General features: G+C 38.5%; 1 protein-coding gene across 1 annotated transcript in view; it reads right to left on the reverse strand.

Moving 5' to 3' along the window:
• Positions 1–838: 838 nt before the first annotated feature.
• ARSB (arylsulfatase B) overlaps positions 839–20,818 on the reverse strand; it is a 64,812-nt gene continuing 44,832 nt past the window's right edge. Inside the window, exons 7-8 of the mRNA XM_014881360.2 lie at positions 1,687–1,812; positions 839–1,145 (exon numbers count right to left, since the gene is read on the reverse strand). Coding sequence (XP_014736846.2) covers positions 880–1,145; positions 1,687–1,812 — 392 coding nt within the window. The 3' untranslated portion in view covers positions 839–879. The remainder of the gene's footprint in view (positions 1,146–1,686; positions 1,813–20,818) is intronic.

Consider the following 20,818-nt stretch of genomic DNA (forward strand, 5'->3'; position numbering starts at 1 on the left):
TGAAGAAGGGAATTAAGGCTTCCCCTAGCTGCTGGCTACATTCTCACTTATATGGAACAACATGTGGCTGGTTTTCTCCACCTAGAGAGAAAATGGCAACTCTCGTCCTAATTATTGTCCAGTAGGATGTCTAGATTTTTCCCCATGAAAATTATTTCCATCTGGTCATAGCCCAGCATGTACTCCTGAATGCAGTTGTTCGACCCCAAGTGGAAGACTATGAAACTACTGAAATTCATGAAATCTTTATTTACCCATTTTTTCAGTCTGTCAAGATCCTTCTACCTGACAGCCCTGCACTCCAGCTGATCATCACTTACTACTCTGATCTGATACATTAAGAGTGAACAAGAAATAGAGATTTTGTTCTATTTGTGAGGTTTTCTTTTTTCACTTTTCCCTTTTCTTGATGGAAGTACATGGTAAAGACAAAATATTTTATGCCAATACAGATATATAATAGCTTTCAGTAGAATTTGTCTTCTGGACAAACATGAAACCAGAATTCAGTATACAACACAAGATTGATTAATTTTGGATGTCCCTGCTACCATGATTCCTTACAAGGAATTAAATTCCTTTTAAATTTTAAATTTCTTTCAAGGAAGGAGGCAATGTTTATCTTGTGCACTAAAAGTATATTCCAGAAAAAAATATTTAAAAACCAAAATTTACTAATAATTCACATACAATTTTTGGGAATGAGAGAGTGGGAAACGACTGAAATAAGATTCCCAACATATCAAGAAAAAGAAATTCTGAATTATTCAAAGAATAAGGTTACAATTAGCAACAGCTCATTAAATAAAGTATAAAATACAAAGTCCACAAACCAAACTCTGCTACAGAGGTTTATTGCAGGATGCCAAGCTGTGTGCACTATGCCCAAGGACCCCAAGCCCCAGTTGCTGCTGGATCACAGTTGGGATCCTCATCAGGGTAGAATACAGGCACTGAATGTTTGTGATAATACCGAAGCCGTGAGAGTAGTTTTTCCACCACATTAGGGTATTTTTCAGACACATCATATTTCTCTTCAGGATCATGAACAACATCAAACAGCCAAAGTCTCTTTGTAGATGGATCAGACGACTGAATCTGTGACTCATTGAACAAAGATGGTGGAGGGAACCAATGACTGCAGCCTACAGGAACAGGAACAAACCAAGGGTCAATTCTGAGATACAGAGCAGCAGTGTGGAGACACAGAATTCTGCTGTAATTGATTAATTCACTAGGTCTCTTGATAAGCCCCTACACAGTGACTGTTGCTGCACACCTTAACTCTACCCTGCACCGGAATCTGTCTAGTCCAGGGCTACCTAAACAGGAGTCTCATTTATGCAAAAAAAAACACTGCACCACTGAGAGTCAAAATTCCATGTAACTTTATTTCATATGAAATAATTTAGTGGACCTTCTTCTTGGATTATATGATCCTTATGGGTCCCTTCCAATTTGAGATAATCTATGATAGTTTTTTTCCCTACAGTTCAAGTAATTTCCTGACAAAATATTTGGAAAATGAAAAAAATACATTGTTTGGATTTTAGAAGTCATGTGGTCAAGAAACTAAGAAGTTAGCAGAATTACTAAAATAAATTCAAATACATGAAACAAAATTAAATTGTGTTTGTGGTGGGTGGCAGATAGGATACACTGTACAAAAAGGAGTTATTTTGTTACCTGGATATCCAGTTAGTAATTTCCATTTTCCATGTCTTATTGCTGCATGTATGGATATATTGAAAAGTGCATCCCATGGAGAATAATTGCTCTGTGATAAAGATGTCCTCTTGTCAATGCCAAGACCTTAATCAAATAGTAAACTAAGTTAGGTACATTACATATTCATGAGGTCATTTTCAGAACTCTGTTGGAAAACACAGCAGCATCACCCATTTATTTTTCCCTACTGGATAAACAATTTGCTGTATGTGCAAAGATCTGTGGTATGATTCAATGGATGTATTTAGCTCTGAACTTGAACTGCATTTTAAAAACTTACCAGTGGAAAATGTCACAGCTGAGTCCAGATAACTGGACTCATTTTGTACATGGATATTATATGTGTATCTCATATACCGGTATTAAGAACGCTCAAGACTAGAATTGCTAAATTCGGTCATACAAATGCCTGTATCTTTTTCCAGGTAGGAATATAGGACCGAAAGATCTCCTGAGTCAAAGCTACTACTGTTAATTCTCTTAGGTCACTACAGGGAACGTGTCCCAAGTTCTGACCTGTATGCGCAACAGAGCTGTCTCTCTGGGCTGAGCTGACAGTGTTCACAAAAATCCACACCTGGTCAAGCTTCTTCTGCAGCGTATCTTCATACTGTGTTCGGAGAAGCTGTGTATGATGTGGCCCCATATTCAGATACTGTTGAAAACTGCAATGTCAACTATGAACACATTCCCGCTCAATAGGAAACCTGAAACTCCTTATAGGAGGGAGCTCAGGAAAGAGAATTAAAATGCATTGACCAGCGATGATTAGGAGACCACTTTGTTATTGAAACCAACAGGGAGGAAATGAGCCAGATGGACAGCCCAGGAGCATCCAAACCAACTTCCATATCAGCTTTCATAAATAAAATAGGAGTCCAAGACATAAAATCTAGGAGTTTTATACTAACTGTATCAGCTGATAACAGTTTACCAGTGACTACCAGAAGGCAACTTCAATCAGACTAGAAGACACATTAGAAGATGGAGAGAAACCAAAGTTGATTTTCTAGCTTCTTTCCAAAAAAGATGGTTTTCAATCAGTTTAGGGAATCTGAAGGACTCAACTGACAGATTTTTGCATGAGAATCCATGAGATGTACAATGATCATGTAAGAGTCAATAGGAAGCAGAACCAGATATTTCTAAAAGGAGTAAATTCTGCTCAACACAGTGAAGCAAATACACATCTAATGGAAAGAAGAACAGAAAGTTGGGAAAGGAAATGCTAGAACCCAATTTCTCTATTTTTTATTAAGGACTTGCAAAGTTTCCATTTTCTTACTGGACTTTACACTTTATTTTCTTTGATAAATAGGCCTGTGCATACCCAAATTCCCTGTCTACATCAGACTTGTATAATGTTCCCAGATTAATAAGGATATAAAAGGGGCCACTTGTTTGGAGTATGCATACACAGACTGGGGAGGATTCAGCTCCTCTTAGATCAAGAAGCACTGGAGTTGATCTAAAAAAGAAAATAAACCTCAAACCCCTATGAAAACAAGGAAAACATCATAAGTAACCCCAGCAGAGTATCTTCTGGAAGATAAATCCTCACACAACCACATGATGTCCATAGAAAATATGAAACACTTTAAAGATTAATACTGCTTACTTTTCAACATCATTGTGTTATGTGTTATTCTGTCATTTGCTTTGCTACTCCTCCTTGACTACTCCTCTTTGTCATCTACTTTCTTAAGCACAATGACAGACATCTGGCAGGTCAAAAAAAGAGACTCATGCTTTTTACAATTTCAAGGCTTGGTCTAAAGATAAAATTATGTGAACCTGCACTTCTAATTTTAAAGTTTAGCATGAAGAATATGCTTCTGCTTGCTGAGCTACGCACAGTATGTGGAACTATAACATTACACAAGATAAAGTACTGCAAATACATGGTATGAAATACTGCATTTTTAGATATACTTTGCAAAATATCCTTAGAATGCCATGTATGAGACTTAAAATAAGCTTCGAGGAGATAAAATAGTTTTCAAACACTCTGATTTGGTCCATGTAACAAAACTAGACTCTTAGAAAAAATGCTTTTACCAGAGCATGAAGTTGAAGTTATTTGGTGAAATATTATCTTTCAGCAAAATTTCTTTAAGAGAAATGGATAAATTCCCTTATGTTGAGCTGTTATAAATAGAACTCTGTCAGTCATGTTGATTCACCCATTGCAAGCACTTGTTTTGTGCCAAATAAATGCACTGTCTATTATTCAGGGAAGTACATTATTTTCCAGACAGTACAAGTCAACTTTCTCTCAGACATATTGGTCATGGAAAACAACCTGATGCTTGTTCAAATGCTCTCTACAAGGATTACAGGACTGTCAGTTTATTACATTACATAAGCACCAGATACAGAACTATTACAAATTAAGATTTTGCTTGACATCCTATGACTTGCAGTTTAAACTCAGATATTCTTCCTGCTGCATTTACCCATCTTTCTCCTTCTCTTCAGCCCAGCTGGTAAGTTTCTACCTCTGCCTTCAGCTTTTGCTGGTGCAGGTGAAATGCAAAATGCCTGGGCTGTCTTCTCCCTTGCCATATGAATTTTACAGGTATCTCTTTTCTGATTTCATAGACTGAAGAAGTCATATTGGTTTTGTTCCCTTTTTAAGACAAAATGTGCACTCAAAATTGCATTTAAGCATATTCTTTCTACAATTGTTCTGTATTGTGGGGGTGTTTTTATTTATTTTTTCCATTATCGTTGACAGTAACAACAGTCTTGTGGACTAATTCAGCAAAGGACAGATGCCTTTTATTAACCTCTATAATCAAGCCAGCCTTCATAGGTCTGCATACTCTCCTTATAGACTTACATATAAAAAATGTGATGCTTTTGCTTGTGTAGAGGCTAAACATTTTACTTTTTTTGCTGTTGGATCAGTGTATCAGTGGCTAATGAAATAAGGCTTTGTTTATACCTTGAAAGCAAGTCCCACAGCCTTTCCCATGAATTTTATTATTGTCAAACAGAAGCCACTATTTCCTGAAGCTCAACTTTGGAGGCTCACCAGTAGCTATATTTCTTTTTTAAGTAGTCTTTTGGGAAATGATAAAATTTGTATTCGTTAAGAAAGAAATTACCTTTCATTCAGGTATTTATTTTAAAATATTTAATGCTGAAATGAATTTGTCTAAAGATTTTAGAGTTTTGGTTGGAGTTCTAGGTCACCAATTAATATTCAATAGCCTTTATATCTCTATAGTAAAAGCTAGGTCCCTCAGAAGATACTGCCCTTGGTAAGTAATTTTGGAGTTTACAGTATAGTTCAATAAATCCTTTGTAATACTTTCAGGATCAAAATTTTAAAGGAATTGAGGTGGCCAATTCTCACCACCCACAAAAGTAAATACTTTAGAAGTCTGGCCCTTTGCCCCTTATGGAAACTTCAGCTTAGTTCTTTTACTTTTATTGTCATACATTGTTTCTATACACATACCTATTTCAAATTAGGATGCAAATTGTCATTTTGATAATTTGAATATTCATAGCATACTCTTCAGGCAGGATGTTGGAAAATTTACTACTGGATAAGTACACAAGTAATATCCTACTGTTGACCAGAGAATATCCTGGACTTTTTATGAAAAGTGAACAATCTTTCAGTGCACTAAGTCTTGCTAATGCAAAAATTTAAGTACAGCAAAAGGGAAGGTAATGAACGTGGTGAGGAAAAGCCAACACTCCACATACACAACTGAATGTGCTCTGAACTACTGCTATTAAGGGAAGTGTTTGTGAAGTTTTAATGAACAAGTATTGTCCAGAGGCTGTCCAGAAAAGCAATCCCAATACGAAAATTAGCAACAAACAGGACACTATGCCACCACTGAGGTCCTTCTTATGTCTCACAGTCTCACTACTGTGCAGTTTTGGTTCCCATCTGACAAAACAGACACCGAAAATCCATGCAAGATACAAAGACCTGAGACAAGGAAGATTAACGCCATGGAACAACTTTCATGTGAAAAATTACTGAGTAAATAGGACTCTTGATGCTCTAAAATGGACAACTGACAAGAGAAAGGACAGAGGTCTAAGAAATTGTGTGGCCATGGGAAACTGAGTAAGGAACAACAAGTCTTTCCCAACAAGGGCATTATTACAAACCAAACTCAAATCTGGAATTCCTTTACATGGAATGCTGTGGGTGCCAAAAGTTTATGCAGGTTGAGTAATAAAAAGATTCATAAAGTGGAAGAAGAATCCCTCAAGAATTCTTATATCCAAAATCACAGTCAAAAGATTAGAAGCAGGCTGTGGGGGCCACACAAGAGAAGTCTATTTATGTTGCTTGGCCTCATGTACTCTGTCCTACAAAACTGCTACTCTCAGAACAATGAACTGGACAGATTCTTGGTGTGGTCTTTCACAAGATGTGTGACCAAATTACTTCCAGTTCAGGAGAGGCAAATAAAAAATTAACAAAAAAAGCTTATTGAAGTAGATTTATGTGACTTTTATTATATTAATCCTCATATGCACTGAACTGAAAGGGCCAAAACTTCCACAAAAACTAAGTAGAGAATCAGAGCACCACAGCATATCTCAAGTAGGAAAGGACATATGTGCATCATAGATTCCAACTCCCTGCTCCTCAAAGGACTACCTAAAACTTAACCACATAACCAAAAGTGTCATGAGCTCATGCTCCATGAGCTCTGACAGGCATGGAGCTCCGTGGGGACCCTGTTTCAGTGAAGAACCTTTTCGTAATGCCCAGTGTGAACTTCTCCTGAGGCAGTGTCATTCCATCTCCTCATGCCCTGGCAGCAGTCACAGAGAGGGGATCAGCACCAGCCCCTCTGCTTTCCTCCTTGAGGAAGTTGTAGGCTGCCCTGAGGTCACCCCTCAGCCCTCCCCAAGCTGAGCAAACCAAGTGGCCTCAGCCACTCATCCCAAGTCTTGCACTTGAGATCTCCCATCACCTTGGTGGCCCTTCTCTCTATGTACATATGATTCAGATTCAGGTTTAACTATGATTTCACAAAACCATGAATATCGTGATTTCTAGCATATCCATAGTTTACTTCTAGTGCTGTTCTTTAAAGGAGAGGTAGAATAAAGCAATGGTAACATAAATTTTTACTAGCAATGACTTCCAATGCACAGATCAGTGTGTACAGACAGGTCAGTCATTTCCTTAGGGCTGTTTTTTCACTTATACCAGAACGTAAATCAAGAGGACAGTAACTGAAATAATGGATTCATATTGAAAACAGAATCTGACACCTACATTATTTCCTTCTTTAGTCATACAATTTTAAACTTTAGAAAAGCCCCTACAATTTACAGAAATGTTACAAGATGACAGGTTTTGCCATACTGAAGTGCGTCCCAAGACACAGTTACTAACAGAAGATTCAACATAAAACAGAAAAGATAACCCCAAATTTCTTACTTTGCCCAGCAATCTGTTCTTTTACTTCACTTCCTAAGCACAGGGAAGATCATAAAAAATGCTGCAATGTGCTTAGCCCTGTTTTATTCCTCCTTGCCTTTCAAAAAAATCTCTCTGACCTAATATCCCATTCAGTATCCCATGTGTACTCCTGATTTAAAACATCATTTATGTTAGGAGCCTAGCTCTTCCAGAAAAAAACTGTCTTCCTACATATTTTTGCATACACTTACAGCAGCCTTCTGCTTAACTCATTAGTTTATCTATCCAACTGGGCAATGATTTCTGGAGGTGAAAAATAGGAAACATAATTTTTTCACATTTCTATTGTGCTGATCAATGCACGCTTAAGAATCAATCATCTGTTCCTTGGCTCATGCAATCCTAGTTACCAACCAGAAACTTATCTAAAATTAAAAAATACTAATTTATCTGACTACCATGAAAAGCACAAAAATGTCTGAAAAATCCATTTACATTTAATTCTGTACAACTCAAAACCTTTTCAATTGTTGTACTACTGCTGCAAACCAAAACAACTTCATGAACCTTTGATGCCTGCAATGCTACATGGTAAGAGAAGAAACAGAGGGTTGATCCAGTTTTACTGCATTTTACAGTTTTAGATGCCTATCAGAAGCTCTCATCTTCCTGTACGTAGACTATAAATCCACTTTGTTTATCTAAGTCTTATGACGTTTCCAGCAGTTTCACTGATAATCTATAAAATTTTTAATATTCAATCAAGAGCAAATAATAGGAAAAAAGTTTTCCTAATGCAACCAAAATCAAAAATAGCACAAACAACAGCAAAAAGCCACTGCAACACTTGGTAGGATGGCTAGAAAATTCAGATCTGTAAACTTCTTTGCAAATATTTCCTATGATTCATTTAAATCCTTTGCTTTTTACTTTGCAAGTACTTTACTCCAAGTACTACGTGACCGTTATTTGTAAAAAAGGGTTAAAAAAGGTCCACACCCACACGGTGCAAATTCGCAAGTTAAAGAAAATAAAAGGTACAATCTGAACCTGCTTTTTAAAGAAAGGCTTGCTCTTTAAATTAATCTAAAAGACACATTTGTGAAAACATTTTATTAAATATAATTAGTTTCATAAGAGTATACTCATTTAAACATTGCTATCTAATTTTTAACTGTCAGAAGAAACATGATAAACTAAATGAAGTGTAAACCTTCACACATTATTTCAAAGAAGGACTATACATATTCTATATTAATATTATTAATATTAAATTTTTTTGCAGATCTAATAAACATAGATCAATTACTCTTCTCATTCCTCTAGCTTTCCTTCTTTCATTCACTGAGACCAGCTCAAACAATTGGTAGAAACTTTAAAGTGTGGCAACATAAATAGACAGTATGTCTAAAAATAAAATATTCTGTCTTCAGTGTATGATTAAGATGATGAAAATGACCGATGTTGAGAACAAGTTTTCTTGGCTGGTAAGAGATCAAAGAGTACACAGTTCTCTCTAACATGCCACTTAGCAAGGTCCTGACCACAAACTTAAAGCGCCCAAAACGATGTTGCTTGAAGTATGTTATATTTCTGTACACTGTGGTCTACAATACAAGCATGTGGGGAGGCAAGGTTGGGTACTGAGGAACAACTTTGGAGAAGCATAAAGGAGCACTAATTTGTTATTTATTTGGGAAACAGAGCCCTGTCCAAAGAGTAATCTGAACAGCTAAGTGAATATCAGAGTGGCCATGCAATTTTCCAATATCCTACACAGTAACAAAAACATTCTTTTAAGCAGCTGCATCAGTGTCCTTTAAGGAAAACAGAGGCCATTGTTTCTTATCTGCAAAACAAGATTGTTAGAAGTTATTTACCTTTTTGAGTATATTTCCCAAAGGAAAAAATTAAAAATAGCAGCGTTCTCTATAGTTAAACTTCTATTTCTGATAATATAATGTAGCAGCTGTAGGACAAGGAAAATATAATCACACAAAGCTCCAAGCTTAATTGCAACCTGCTTGACAGAAAAGACTGAAAAGTCTGTATTAAGAAAAGCCACAAATCCCAGGGTGAATCAAGATTTTAGATGGCTCACACTCTTTGCAGTCCAAACAAAAAACACATTGGAACAAATAGTAAACAAGTGCTACTGCTTTGCAGGTGTAGAGCAGATTCAAGAGCGTTCAGCCCAAGTAGGAATATCACCAGCATTTCCTGTTACACAAGTGTGTGGACGTATTCTATGCTGGATGTCTCAATAGTTTGAAACCTTGCAGTTTCTAGTGCATACTGTGCAAAGAGATTCCCTAAATATTTTCTCATTAACTAAAATTTTTCGCTGTAGTTCTCAAGACTTGTATTTCAGTATAAATTTAGTCTGTCTATACAACACCCCCTATAACTTCTTTGGTTACTACACTCCAGTACTTAAATAACAGATAACGGGAGCAAAAGTTTACTTTTCATGCCACATGGCCATGGTAGGTCAAGAAACTAAGCAACAATAGGAAAAGAGGGAAAAATCCTCATATGGACAGAAAAGCACCTAAAAAATCGGAAACAAAACCAGTTTTGATCTCACACTGGAGGGGCCACCACTGGATTCCTAAAGGAATTTGTGCTGGGATCTGTATCATTGAACATATTCCAAATGACCTGGAAAAGGGAATGAACAGTGAGATGACAGAGTATGTGAATGATGACAAGTTATCTAAAGCTAGCTGCAAAGAATGACAGAAGGCCTGTATGAGGCTGGATAGTAGGCATTAAATAGTAAATCAATGGTATTTAACATAGATGCAGGTAAAATGATGCATGTGTGAAAAAATAATCTGGAATTCATATAAACATATTCAAATTACGGCCTTTGTGACACTCATAACCAAGAGTGAAGCCCTGGAATCACTATAGAGTGAGCTGACATTTTTTCAGAATTATGTCAGCATTGTACAAAAAGAGAATTGAGTGAAAGTAGTTGTTAGAAAAGGACTTTTTAACAAAGCAAAAAGGCCCCTGCAACTGGAAAACTGTAGTTTTGATCTTCCCATCTCAAAAACAAGACTGAGAAGGTTCATAAACCAGTTGTGAGGTTAGGTGGTATGCAATCCCTTGTGAATAAAATTTCTCTGCTAGGTGTATATTCTACTTAATTAAATGTGCACTTTCTGTGGCACTCCAGGGACCAGGGTGTTTTCGTTCCCTCCCATCCTGTGTGACATTGGCCAAACGCAATCATATAATCAAAACGTCATTGTTTTAAATGACAGGGGACATACCATTTAGACATGCAGGCAAAATACTTTGAGTACTTTGAACTAACTAAACACATCTCATGAAGTATATTGAGTGAAATCCCATGACCTAGGTAGTTTTTAATATTTTTCAGGGTGACTACAGCCTCTGCCTGACCTAACTAGACATCACCTACAATGCAGAGTGGCACTACTGCACACCGTGTAGCCACACTGAGAAAAGCTCAAACATGCTGAAACACAGAGTGAGAGAGAAATTCTCTACTTCATTGTCTGCTTTGGCTAGGAATGGCCATGGTCCAAAGGGACTACACTATGTTTTCCGAACAAAATGGAGTGGCGTTTTCTTTTTTGAACCACACCAGAGATGCTTCATAGAAAATCTCCATGGTATTCTATTACTACTTAAAATCTTTTAATCACACCTCAGCTATCACAACAACTAGGACAACTCTCTGAGCTGCCATCCTTAACCCCAAGTTATAAAGGTGATAAAAGATAGTGCATTTTATCAGTAATCACAATTGTCACTCAGACACCAATGCAACAAAGCCACTGAAAGAGACCTTCAGGATCATCGAGTCCAACCCATGCCCTAACACCTTAAATAAACCATGGCACCAAGTGCCACATCCAATCTTTTTTTAAACACGTCCAGAGATGGTGACTCCACCACCTCCCCAGGCAGACCATTCCAGTACTTTATCACTCTTTCCATTAAAACTTTCTCCTAATATCCAACCTACGTTTCCTTTGGCACAGTTTAAGACTGTGTCCTCTCATTCTGTCAGTTGCTGCCTGGTGAAAGAGACCAACCCCACCTGACTGCAACTACCTTTCAGGGAGTTGTAGAGAGGATAAGATCACCCCCGAATTTCCTTTTCTCCAGGATAAACAACCCCAACTCCCTCAGTTGTTCCTCACAGGGCTTGTGTTCCAAGCCCCTCACCTGCCTTGATGCCTCCTCTGGATTCTCAAGCATCTCAAGGTCCTTCCTAAACTAAGGGGCCCAGAACTGGACACAGCACTCAAGGTGTGACCTCACACGTTCCCAAAGTACAGGAGAAGAATGACTTCCCTGCTCCTGCTGGCCACACTATTCCTGATCCAGGCCAGGGGCCATTGGCCTTCTTGGCCACCTGGGCACACTGCTGGCTCGTGTTCAGTCAGCTGTTGACCAGCACCCCCAGGTCCCTTTCTGCCTGGACACTGTCCAGCCACACCAGCCCCAGCCTGTAATGCTCCAGGAGGTTATTGTGGTCAAAATGCAGGACTTGGCACTTGGATTTATTAAATTTTATCCCATTGGAGTCTGCCCATGATCCAACCATTCCAGGTCTCTCTGCAGAGCCCTCCTACTTTCCAACAGATTGACACCTGTTCCCAGCTTGGTGTCACCTGCAAATTTACTGATGGTGGACTCAATCCCCTCATCCAGATCATCAGTGCAGATCCTAAACAGGACTGGCCCCAGCACAGACCCCTAAGGGACACCACCAGTGATGATTCCCAGCTGGATGCAGCACCTTTCACCATTACCCTCTGGGCCTGGCCATCCAGCCAGGTCTTACCCCAGCACAGAGTGCTCCTGTCCAAGCTCTGAGCTGCAGCTTTTCCAGGAGTGTGCTGTGGGAGACAGTGCCAAAGGCCTTGCTGGAGTCCAAACAGACCACACTCCAAGCCCTTCCCCACACCCACCAGGTGGGTCACCTGGTCACAAAAGGAGACCAGGTTGGTCAAACACGACCTGCCCTCCTAAACCCCTGCTGGCTGGGTCTGATACCCCGGCCATCCTGTAAGGGCTCTGTGATGACACTCAGTATAAACTGTTCCATTACCTTACTGGATACTGAGGTCAGGCTAACTGGCCTATCACTACCAGGATCCTCCTTCCTTCCCTTTTAGTGAATGGGAGTCACATTGGCCAGCTTCCAGTCATCTGGAACCTCCCCAGTGAGCCAGGACTGTTGGCAAATGATGGAGAGCTTTGAAAGCTCATCTGCCAGCTCCCTCATGACCCTGGGGTGGATCCCATCTGGTCCCATAGATTTATGAACATCTAAGCTGCTCAGCAGTTCTGTGACTGCCTCCTCCTGGACAACAGGGGGACCATTCTGCTCCATGACACCATCTGCCAACCAGGAGAACAGTTATCCTGAGGACAAGCCATCTTCCCACTAAAGACTAACCACTAAAGAGGCAAAGAAGGTCTTAAGCACTTCCAACTTCTCCTCATCCACAGTTACTAAGTTCCCTCCCTCATCCAATAGAGAACAAAGACTGGTCTTACCCTTCCTTTTATTATAAATACATTTGTAAAAACATTTTTAATTATCCTTTACAGAAGTCACCATTTTAAGTTTGAACTGAGCTTTAGCCTCCATAATTTTTTCCCACATGCCCTAGAAACCCCCTTAAATGCTTCCTGAGAGACCTGACCCTCCTTCCAAAGATGATAGATCATCTTTTTATCCCTAAGTTCCTTCAAAGCCTCATTGCCCATCCAGGCTGGACGTTTGCCTCATTAGCTCATCTTTCAGCACACAGGGACAGTCTGTTCCTGTGCCCTCAAGACTTCTGTTTAGAAGCCTATATTTCCTGAACTCCTTTGTTTTTAAGGCCTGCTTCCCAAGGAACTCTCTGAGTAAGCCTCCTAAATAGGCCAAAATCTACCCTCTGGAAGTCCAGTGTAAAAGTCTTACTGATGTTCCTCCTGATTTCACCAAATACTGAGAACTCTGTAATTTCATGATCACTGTGCCCCAAGTGACCTCCAGCCACCACATTTCCCACCAGCCCATTACTATTTGCTAACAACAGATCTAACATAGTCCCTCCCCTGGTGGGCTCACTCACCAGCTGAGATAAAAAGTTGTCCTCCACACAATGTAAAAACTTCCTGGACTGCCTTTCTGCTGTATTAAATTCCCAGAAGGTGTCTGGTAGTTTGAAGTTGCCTACAAGACCGAGGGCTGATGACCCTGAAACATTCTCCAGCTGCTTGTAGAATAAGTTGTCCTTCTCTTCTCCCTGGCTGGGTGGAGGATAACAGACTCCCAGCAGGATGTCAGCCTTGTTGGCCTTCCCCTTAATCCTTACTCACAGGATTCAGCTTCATCACCATTGGTTTCAATACCCATGGCATCAAAAGCCTCCCTAATACAAAGGGCCACCCCTGCACCTCTTCTCCCTTTCCTGTCTGTCCTGAAGAGCTTGCAGCCATCCAGTGCAGCACTCCACTGTGTGAGTTGTCCCACCCTGTTTCTGTGATGGTGACTATATCACAGCTCTGCTGTCCCACCACAGCCCCCGGCTCCCCTGCCTTCCAGACAACCCAGCTGCAAACCTTACCAGCAGGAAAAAACCTGAAACCCTGCCTACTCGCCCTGCCTGCGCAAACTGGCATGCAAACTGCTGTGCCACACCCCCGGAGATGCGCCATACTCCCAGAGACATGACACGCCCCCCGTGGCCACGCCCCAAATGGCCACGCCCCACACGGCCACGCCCATTGCCACGCCCCTGGTTGCCCACTCCAGGTCGCCGTGGTCGCTAGAGGGTTCATTTAACCAGCGGAGGAAGCCCTGCCCTTCTCCTGCATAACTCGCAAGTCCTGCTTGTATTCAGAGGTTCTTGGGTGGATGACTGCGAGTGCTCATGTTTCCAGACTTATCTCTGCTAACAGAGGCTGAAGGAACACACACAGAGCTACAGCTGTGACAAGAAGAACCCATCATGGGTTTCTGTCAGACATGGCCTCAGAGCAAGGGTCACAGCCATTACAAGATTGCAACACACAGCTTTAGGGAATGAAGTAGCACTGTTCAAAAAAAGATATTGTAAATAATTTAAAATAATTCAATCTTGTTCATTCTTGCTGTCAACTCAGTGAAGATTCTCACTCTTAACAAACAGGCTTTCAAAAGGTACTGGCAATGATAAGTCTCAAGGGGATAAATTAGATTTCTGCTGAGATTATACTCTTAGACATTAAAAAAAGTTTCCTTATTTTGTAAAAATATTTTTTATTAGAAGTGAACAACTCCATATATGTTGCAGAGTAGAATCCTACTTAATAGTTGAACCAAACCATGCACACTACTTCCACTAGGACTTGAAACCAACAAGCAGTAATGAGTATTATTTTCAGAGTAAGGCGATGTATATGCCTCCTTGCCTCTTCTGATCTGATTAGTAGTCTATAAAAACCACAGAGGAGATCCCCAGACAGAAGTCTGAGACTGGCAAACCAAAACCCACTTACATATGAAACCCAAATAGACAGTATTTCCTAGTATTTTCATTATCAAGTTTAAAATCAACATACTATTTTACTAATCCAGTAAATTCCTATTGTATTCATCATCTTGTATGTATTGTCAAAAAAAAAGGTAATTGAATCATTCTCCTACTGCTTCCATTAAAATAGAAGTTTCTTTTCTTAGCTAGGGTATTTGATGCTATTATCAAGATTTAAAAGTTTTATTTACATTCTGCCCAGAAAAAATAGAAAACCCAAGCAGTTAAAAAAATCACAAGTGATTACTTTCCTAAACATAGACAATGCAAACTCCTTGTAATCATCTTCCCCATTTTTGTGCAACAATAGCAAAGTGTAGGTAAAAAAAAAAATCAAAAGCCTTCTTAAATATTATGAAATTCCACATAAAAATTAGCCTCATGACAGCAGTCTTCAGCCTCCTAGAAACCTCACCACATGCACACACTCAAATCCTGCATGATTGGCAGGCTTCCTGTGCTTTACTAATGCTCATCTGTGGAACAGCAGGAAGTCTGTTAGAGCTTGAAAAAATCTACCCTGAAACAAATGAGAACATTTCCATTAATTCCAGTGGGCTCTGGTTCAGCATCAGCAGTAACAAACAAGGAATTTACACCCTACCAACTCCTCTTAATCAAATAAATGAAGCTAAATTCCCCTTTATCCATACAGTTCAGTAGGCACAATGTGTTTTCCACAAAACCGTCATATGAAAGGCTTCCACATTTGCATTTACAGCAATCACTTCTGGCAACACATAAGCTTTAATCAACTCCTCAAATAAAAGTGATTCTGAAATCAAAACAAAAGTGTCAATATATAATTTACCAATTCTCACAAGAAGGAGTTTAAGAAAATAAGAACACACAATGCCACAACTTATACCAAAACCAGAGCCTTACGGATGAGCAGATGAAAATGAACTCCAGAGTAATTTTCCCTGCTCCAAAACCCGTGTCACAATGCTCTGAAGTTCTAGAAAACTGAAAAAGTGTTTACTTAAACATATTTTCCTGCAGCATCGAAACAGCAGAATGAAGGCAGACTTTAGGAAACGGGTAACCAAACACTTGATCCTTTATAGGAGCATGAAGCCACACACAGGAACACAAAGTCAAGAAATGAACCATAACTTCACTGCAGTAAAGCTCAGGAAGCCACCCAGTAACTCTTCTTTGTGGTCAGCACTGCTTCCCACAACCACATCTTCTGAACTTTCCTCCAACAGCATTTTTCCAACTGTCCAATAGTTTCCTCCCTGAGGAAATTCTCAGGCCACACCAAAAGCACTAACCAACTGAGTTACTCTGTTTGTTACAGTTTTGAACCATGACCTGCCATCTTCCAGGAGAGATTTTGCCCCAACGTGGTGGTGAAAGTCTGTACTTTACATTTCATATCATGTAATGCATACAAGTATCTTGAATGACAACACAGAAATAATTGATGGGATGTCCAGACGGGTTTGGGTTGATTTCCACCAAATTTGTACATAAAACTTTCAATTTATATAAGAAAGTAAGGAAAGTTAGTGGGCACACCATTTATAATAAATTCTCAACGTTCTACTATCCTTTAAATCTTACTTCAATGATTTACGTGCTCTTCTAGCATTCAAGATGCAAAATATTCTGTAGGCACAGCATGTTTTTCATTTGCAAGTGGTCTGGCCTATAGTTTGACTTGCAGACAGTCTACAAATACATTAAATCCCAGGTCTCTACATTACACCATAAAAACCAGAATTGTACACGAAAAAAGAAGTCCAGATTTCCTTTGGTATTTCCCAGTTTTTAAGTACCTGGATCTGGGGAAAACAGAAAAGGTTACAGGAAAGTTTAATGAGGGAACATAAGAACAGAAAAATAGCTTTCAGAATACACCATTTCTAGTGGAGACCACTTCAGCAATTAAAAAATGGTACCATCTAGACTTTTCATCTGCACACAGAATAAAAGTAGTATGGATCTGCAGACTGTGTCAGAAATGCCAATGGATTTTCATTCTGTTTAAATTGCTTTATGTTTTTGATTAAGCACCAACATGCTTTACTTGAATATGAGATTTTTTTTCCTTCTAAATTTCAGGAAACAATATATTGAACATGATTGAAATTTTTTACAGTATCAAGAGCAATACAAGTACTACATTTTTAGTTTCCACTTATGAATATTAAGTCTCTTACACACACTGAAAAACTGGACTGTCTCTATTGTAGTTATATGATTTATTACTAAAATCCCTAAAATCCTAAGCCACTCAGATGAATCAACCTGCAAGATAAGACTGTATTTTCAAAGAAAATTTTATTGAGAAATAAAAAAGCTAAAGGTAAAACTGTTACAGTTAATAATTTTACAGTTATAAGATACACTTGGACTTCATATATCTTTTATTTATAAACATAAGGTACTTTAAAATTCCACATTTGTTTGTTAACAGCATGGAAACACATGGTTGTTCTCCATAGATTTATAACTCTCTATTTATAACTTTCTCTCGTCTATAGCTGCAGAAAAAGTCTTCAATACAAGTAGAAAAGGATTCCCCAAACAAAATTTTCACTTGTCCATAAACAGAAAACTTTGCACTGTGTTTCACTTGGATGAACTAAAATCTGTTGATGCTATACTGCAAGTTTATTGTTAGCATTTTATACAACAGAAACTTCATGACAAGAATTACCTTTTGCTAGACTTGATTCTGTGGAACAGCCTGTCACTTAGTTTTCATCAAGAAATGTACAAGACAGAGTAAACTCCAGAAGGAGTTTTAAGAATTTCTCCCTATTGCTTTGGCAAAGAGCATACTGTTATCTTGGCGTGAATACAATTCATATTCCTCCAGCAACTCATTCAGCCCTTGAATTCAGCTCCCCTCCAGCAGACAGCTCAGTGAAGTCTAATCAGCTCTGGTTAAAAATGCCAGTCTCACTATGATCCATTTGATACTCTGCAAATTATCTTAAGGCCTTTATTGATAACTGCTGAACTTGAGCAAATCTCTGTCAATGAACTACAAAAATGAAATTAGAGTAACTTTCCCAAATATGCAGCAATGGTTTTTAATTTCATTATTATAATGGATAATATTACAAATCTATAGACTGCTCTTTCTTGGGATATATTCTTTCATAGGACACATGATTTGAACCAACTTCATTGCACTGTCTCGGAATTAACTCTTACATGAGCAAAATCTTGGGAAGAGATGGAGAAATGGGAAGAAATGGAGAAACAGGCAGGAAAAGAATGTTATGGATATTTATCTTAATGTTCACAGTCACCATCATCCACAATAAAGCCAAAATTTAGAGTTTACTGAATGTTTCAGAATATATATATATTTTAGAGTCTTCATAAACATAGTGGCAAAGTTAAATATCAAAGACTTAGCAGGTCATTTAGACTGTTTTAAAGAAAGTATATATAAGAGTGTCTTGTTTGGGAACAGACTGTTTTTGTGTAGACATTGCTCGTACATTAACAAACCTTTAATCATAATATTATTTAGTACTTCTTAGACTTTTACCTTTTTATTAAGCACCAAAGACAAAAAAACTCATAGAAATCAAAGCTCAAAATTACAAGGTAGCTTTGAATAGCACTGTTTAATTACGTAAAAAACCCCCCAGTATTAATGTGAGAGCTGAAGAAGTTCTTCTTGGCTGTTTCTAGGCCTGCTGCAGTCAGGGGATTGCTGGTTTAGGTGATTGTCTACACTGCAGCAGACAGACGACTCTCCTTACCAGAAAGAAAGTCTCACACATTTTTTGAAAAGTCTTTAAGTCACACAAGGCACCTTCTTCCATCTACACTTTTATGTCTTCATCCAGATAGTCAATTCATTTTTGCTCTTCTGTTCATTCTTCTAAAGCCAACAATTTTTCTTTCATGTTTATAGTAAATAAAATACACATTCTACAGTGTTTTCTGGAAGATAGCTCATAGACAGTAGAAAGCGATTTTTTCTATTTCAGTTTTAGAAATAGAACTTTTATATTGGCTTATCTCATTTATAAGGTACATTTCTGAAGCTGAACAAGTATTTGCAGCTCTGATGCCTTTATTAATGTGAGAGTTCATTAAATATGCCAGAAGAAAGAACAATCTCGGTACAGCCACTTTGAAATGCAGATAGCTCTGTGAGCTTACAAGGCCTTTGCATATATGTACTTTTTATTGATTCTCTTTTTTTGAACCGTGATGTGTAGAGCAATTATTTCACCTCAATAAGGAAATTCTGGAAATGTCAAGGGCTCCTCCAACCTACACTGTGACAATGAATTACCTAAGAAATAAGGGGCTTTGCTACTTCACTGAGGAAAGACATTTTATGACCTTTTGCTGTTTTATGACAATAATGAGTTTCCTACAAAACTCTGAGTCTTTCTCTTATTGTATTAAAATACAAACATTTGAAGAATAGCCTTGACCTTAACCTTGGAAGAACAAACAGAATACTGATCTTGAGAAATGGGTGAGCCCTGAGACACTCTAACTTCCTGCCTTCATGTCAACAAGGTGTAGAGCTGTGCTGTACACAGTGAAGCTCACCTATCGTAATTCAAATAGTTAAATCCTATGAACTCCTATATTTTGTATTTTTTCTTCTAATGTCAGTTTTATTATAGCAATGTTTGATTCCAAAGGAAAGATTTTTACCAGAATATCATATTCAGTTTCTTACCTTTCAAAATACATACTCTACTTAATTTCAACAAAAACAGGCATTTGAAGCATTCCTTCTTCCTTCAAACCTTCTTTTTTACAACATACTATTTCTTTTCAAAAACACCCACCACACCACAGAAACAATTGAGTTAAACCCAGAATCACTGAAGGCTGCAAAAAATCCCAGTGCATATCAGCTAGGTGAATCATTTATCCAGTTACTAGTTTCTTAGACAACTACAGAATAAAAACATTGAAGCTATTCTAAATAAGAACAAACTTAATATTACAGCCTACAATGTTAAACATCACAAAAAGAGAGATAGCAAAAGGCAATGTTAAACTTTCACTTCCAATGGGAAAATAAGGAAAACAAAAATCACAATCTTCATTTTCCAGGAAACAAATTTTAACTGATTGTATGGAACTTATGAATTATTGAAGCTATGTCCTGTTGTGGTGGCCTTTTATGTGAAACTCCCAAATCCCATCTGCATCACTGTAAGGATGCTGTGTTGAAGGTAAAGAGAACTGAGCAGCAACTCAAACAACCTGTGCTCTGTTAAAATTTTTGTGGCTCAGAGATATTTAATTTGAAAAATGTAATCTACCATTTACGTCATGACCTGCATAAAAATATAAAACGCTAGCATTATGTTCAAATAATTATAGAATACAATGAAGCATAAAAAAAAACAGCGTAGAGGGATTTCTGGATTCCTGTCATGATACTTGCATTACACACTTTCTCAAGTGACCTAACATTTCTAAATTCTAAAAGAGATTACCTACATCCCTAAGGAAATACGAGGATTAGTATTTATGAGGCTCACCAAACATGCAATCCTCTAGTATTAAATACTGCAAGGATGAATAGTTCACACTGAGATGTAGATGGGCTAAGAGCCAAGGCAATGCAGAACCACAGCCCGAACTGCCTGACAGCAAGAGCTACACCCCAGAAACTCATATAGCTGACAGTCAAAAGAAAAACACCACTTATCTCTGATGTGAATGGCAGCAGAGCTAGCTGGAACAGCAGCCTCCCATTAGGGAGTGGAGCTCAGCTCTGCCCAAAACTGCCAGGTCAGCATAACATGCACTGCATGAAGCGGCTGAGGGATCCAGGGTCCTATGTTGTCAACTCCTGCCTTACAAACTTATAGGGGGTCATTGTAATTTATGATTTTCTTAAAATGGGAAGATGACAGAGTCCAGATGGTCAGTATGCATATGTATAATTTTGCAGAAAAATGGTAATTTGGAGAAACAAAGAACAGATTTTGTCCATTCTTGACCATTCTCCAACATTCTCCAGCTGTTACTATGTAAGCTCAGTCAGCTGACCATACTGGTCAATTTCCTGCACAGTTTTGACTCGAGAGTAGATTCTGGGTCTTAAGCCTGTGACAGACATGGGTTATATTTACCCCATTCAATGCCACCTAGTATACTCATCCACACATCA

The sequence above is a fragment of the Sturnus vulgaris genome, chromosome Z, assembly GCF_052056855.1.
Source record: "Sturnus vulgaris isolate bStuVul1 chromosome Z, bStuVul1.hap1, whole genome shotgun sequence".
NCBI classification, from domain to species: Eukaryota; Metazoa; Chordata; class Aves; order Passeriformes; family Sturnidae; genus Sturnus; species Sturnus vulgaris.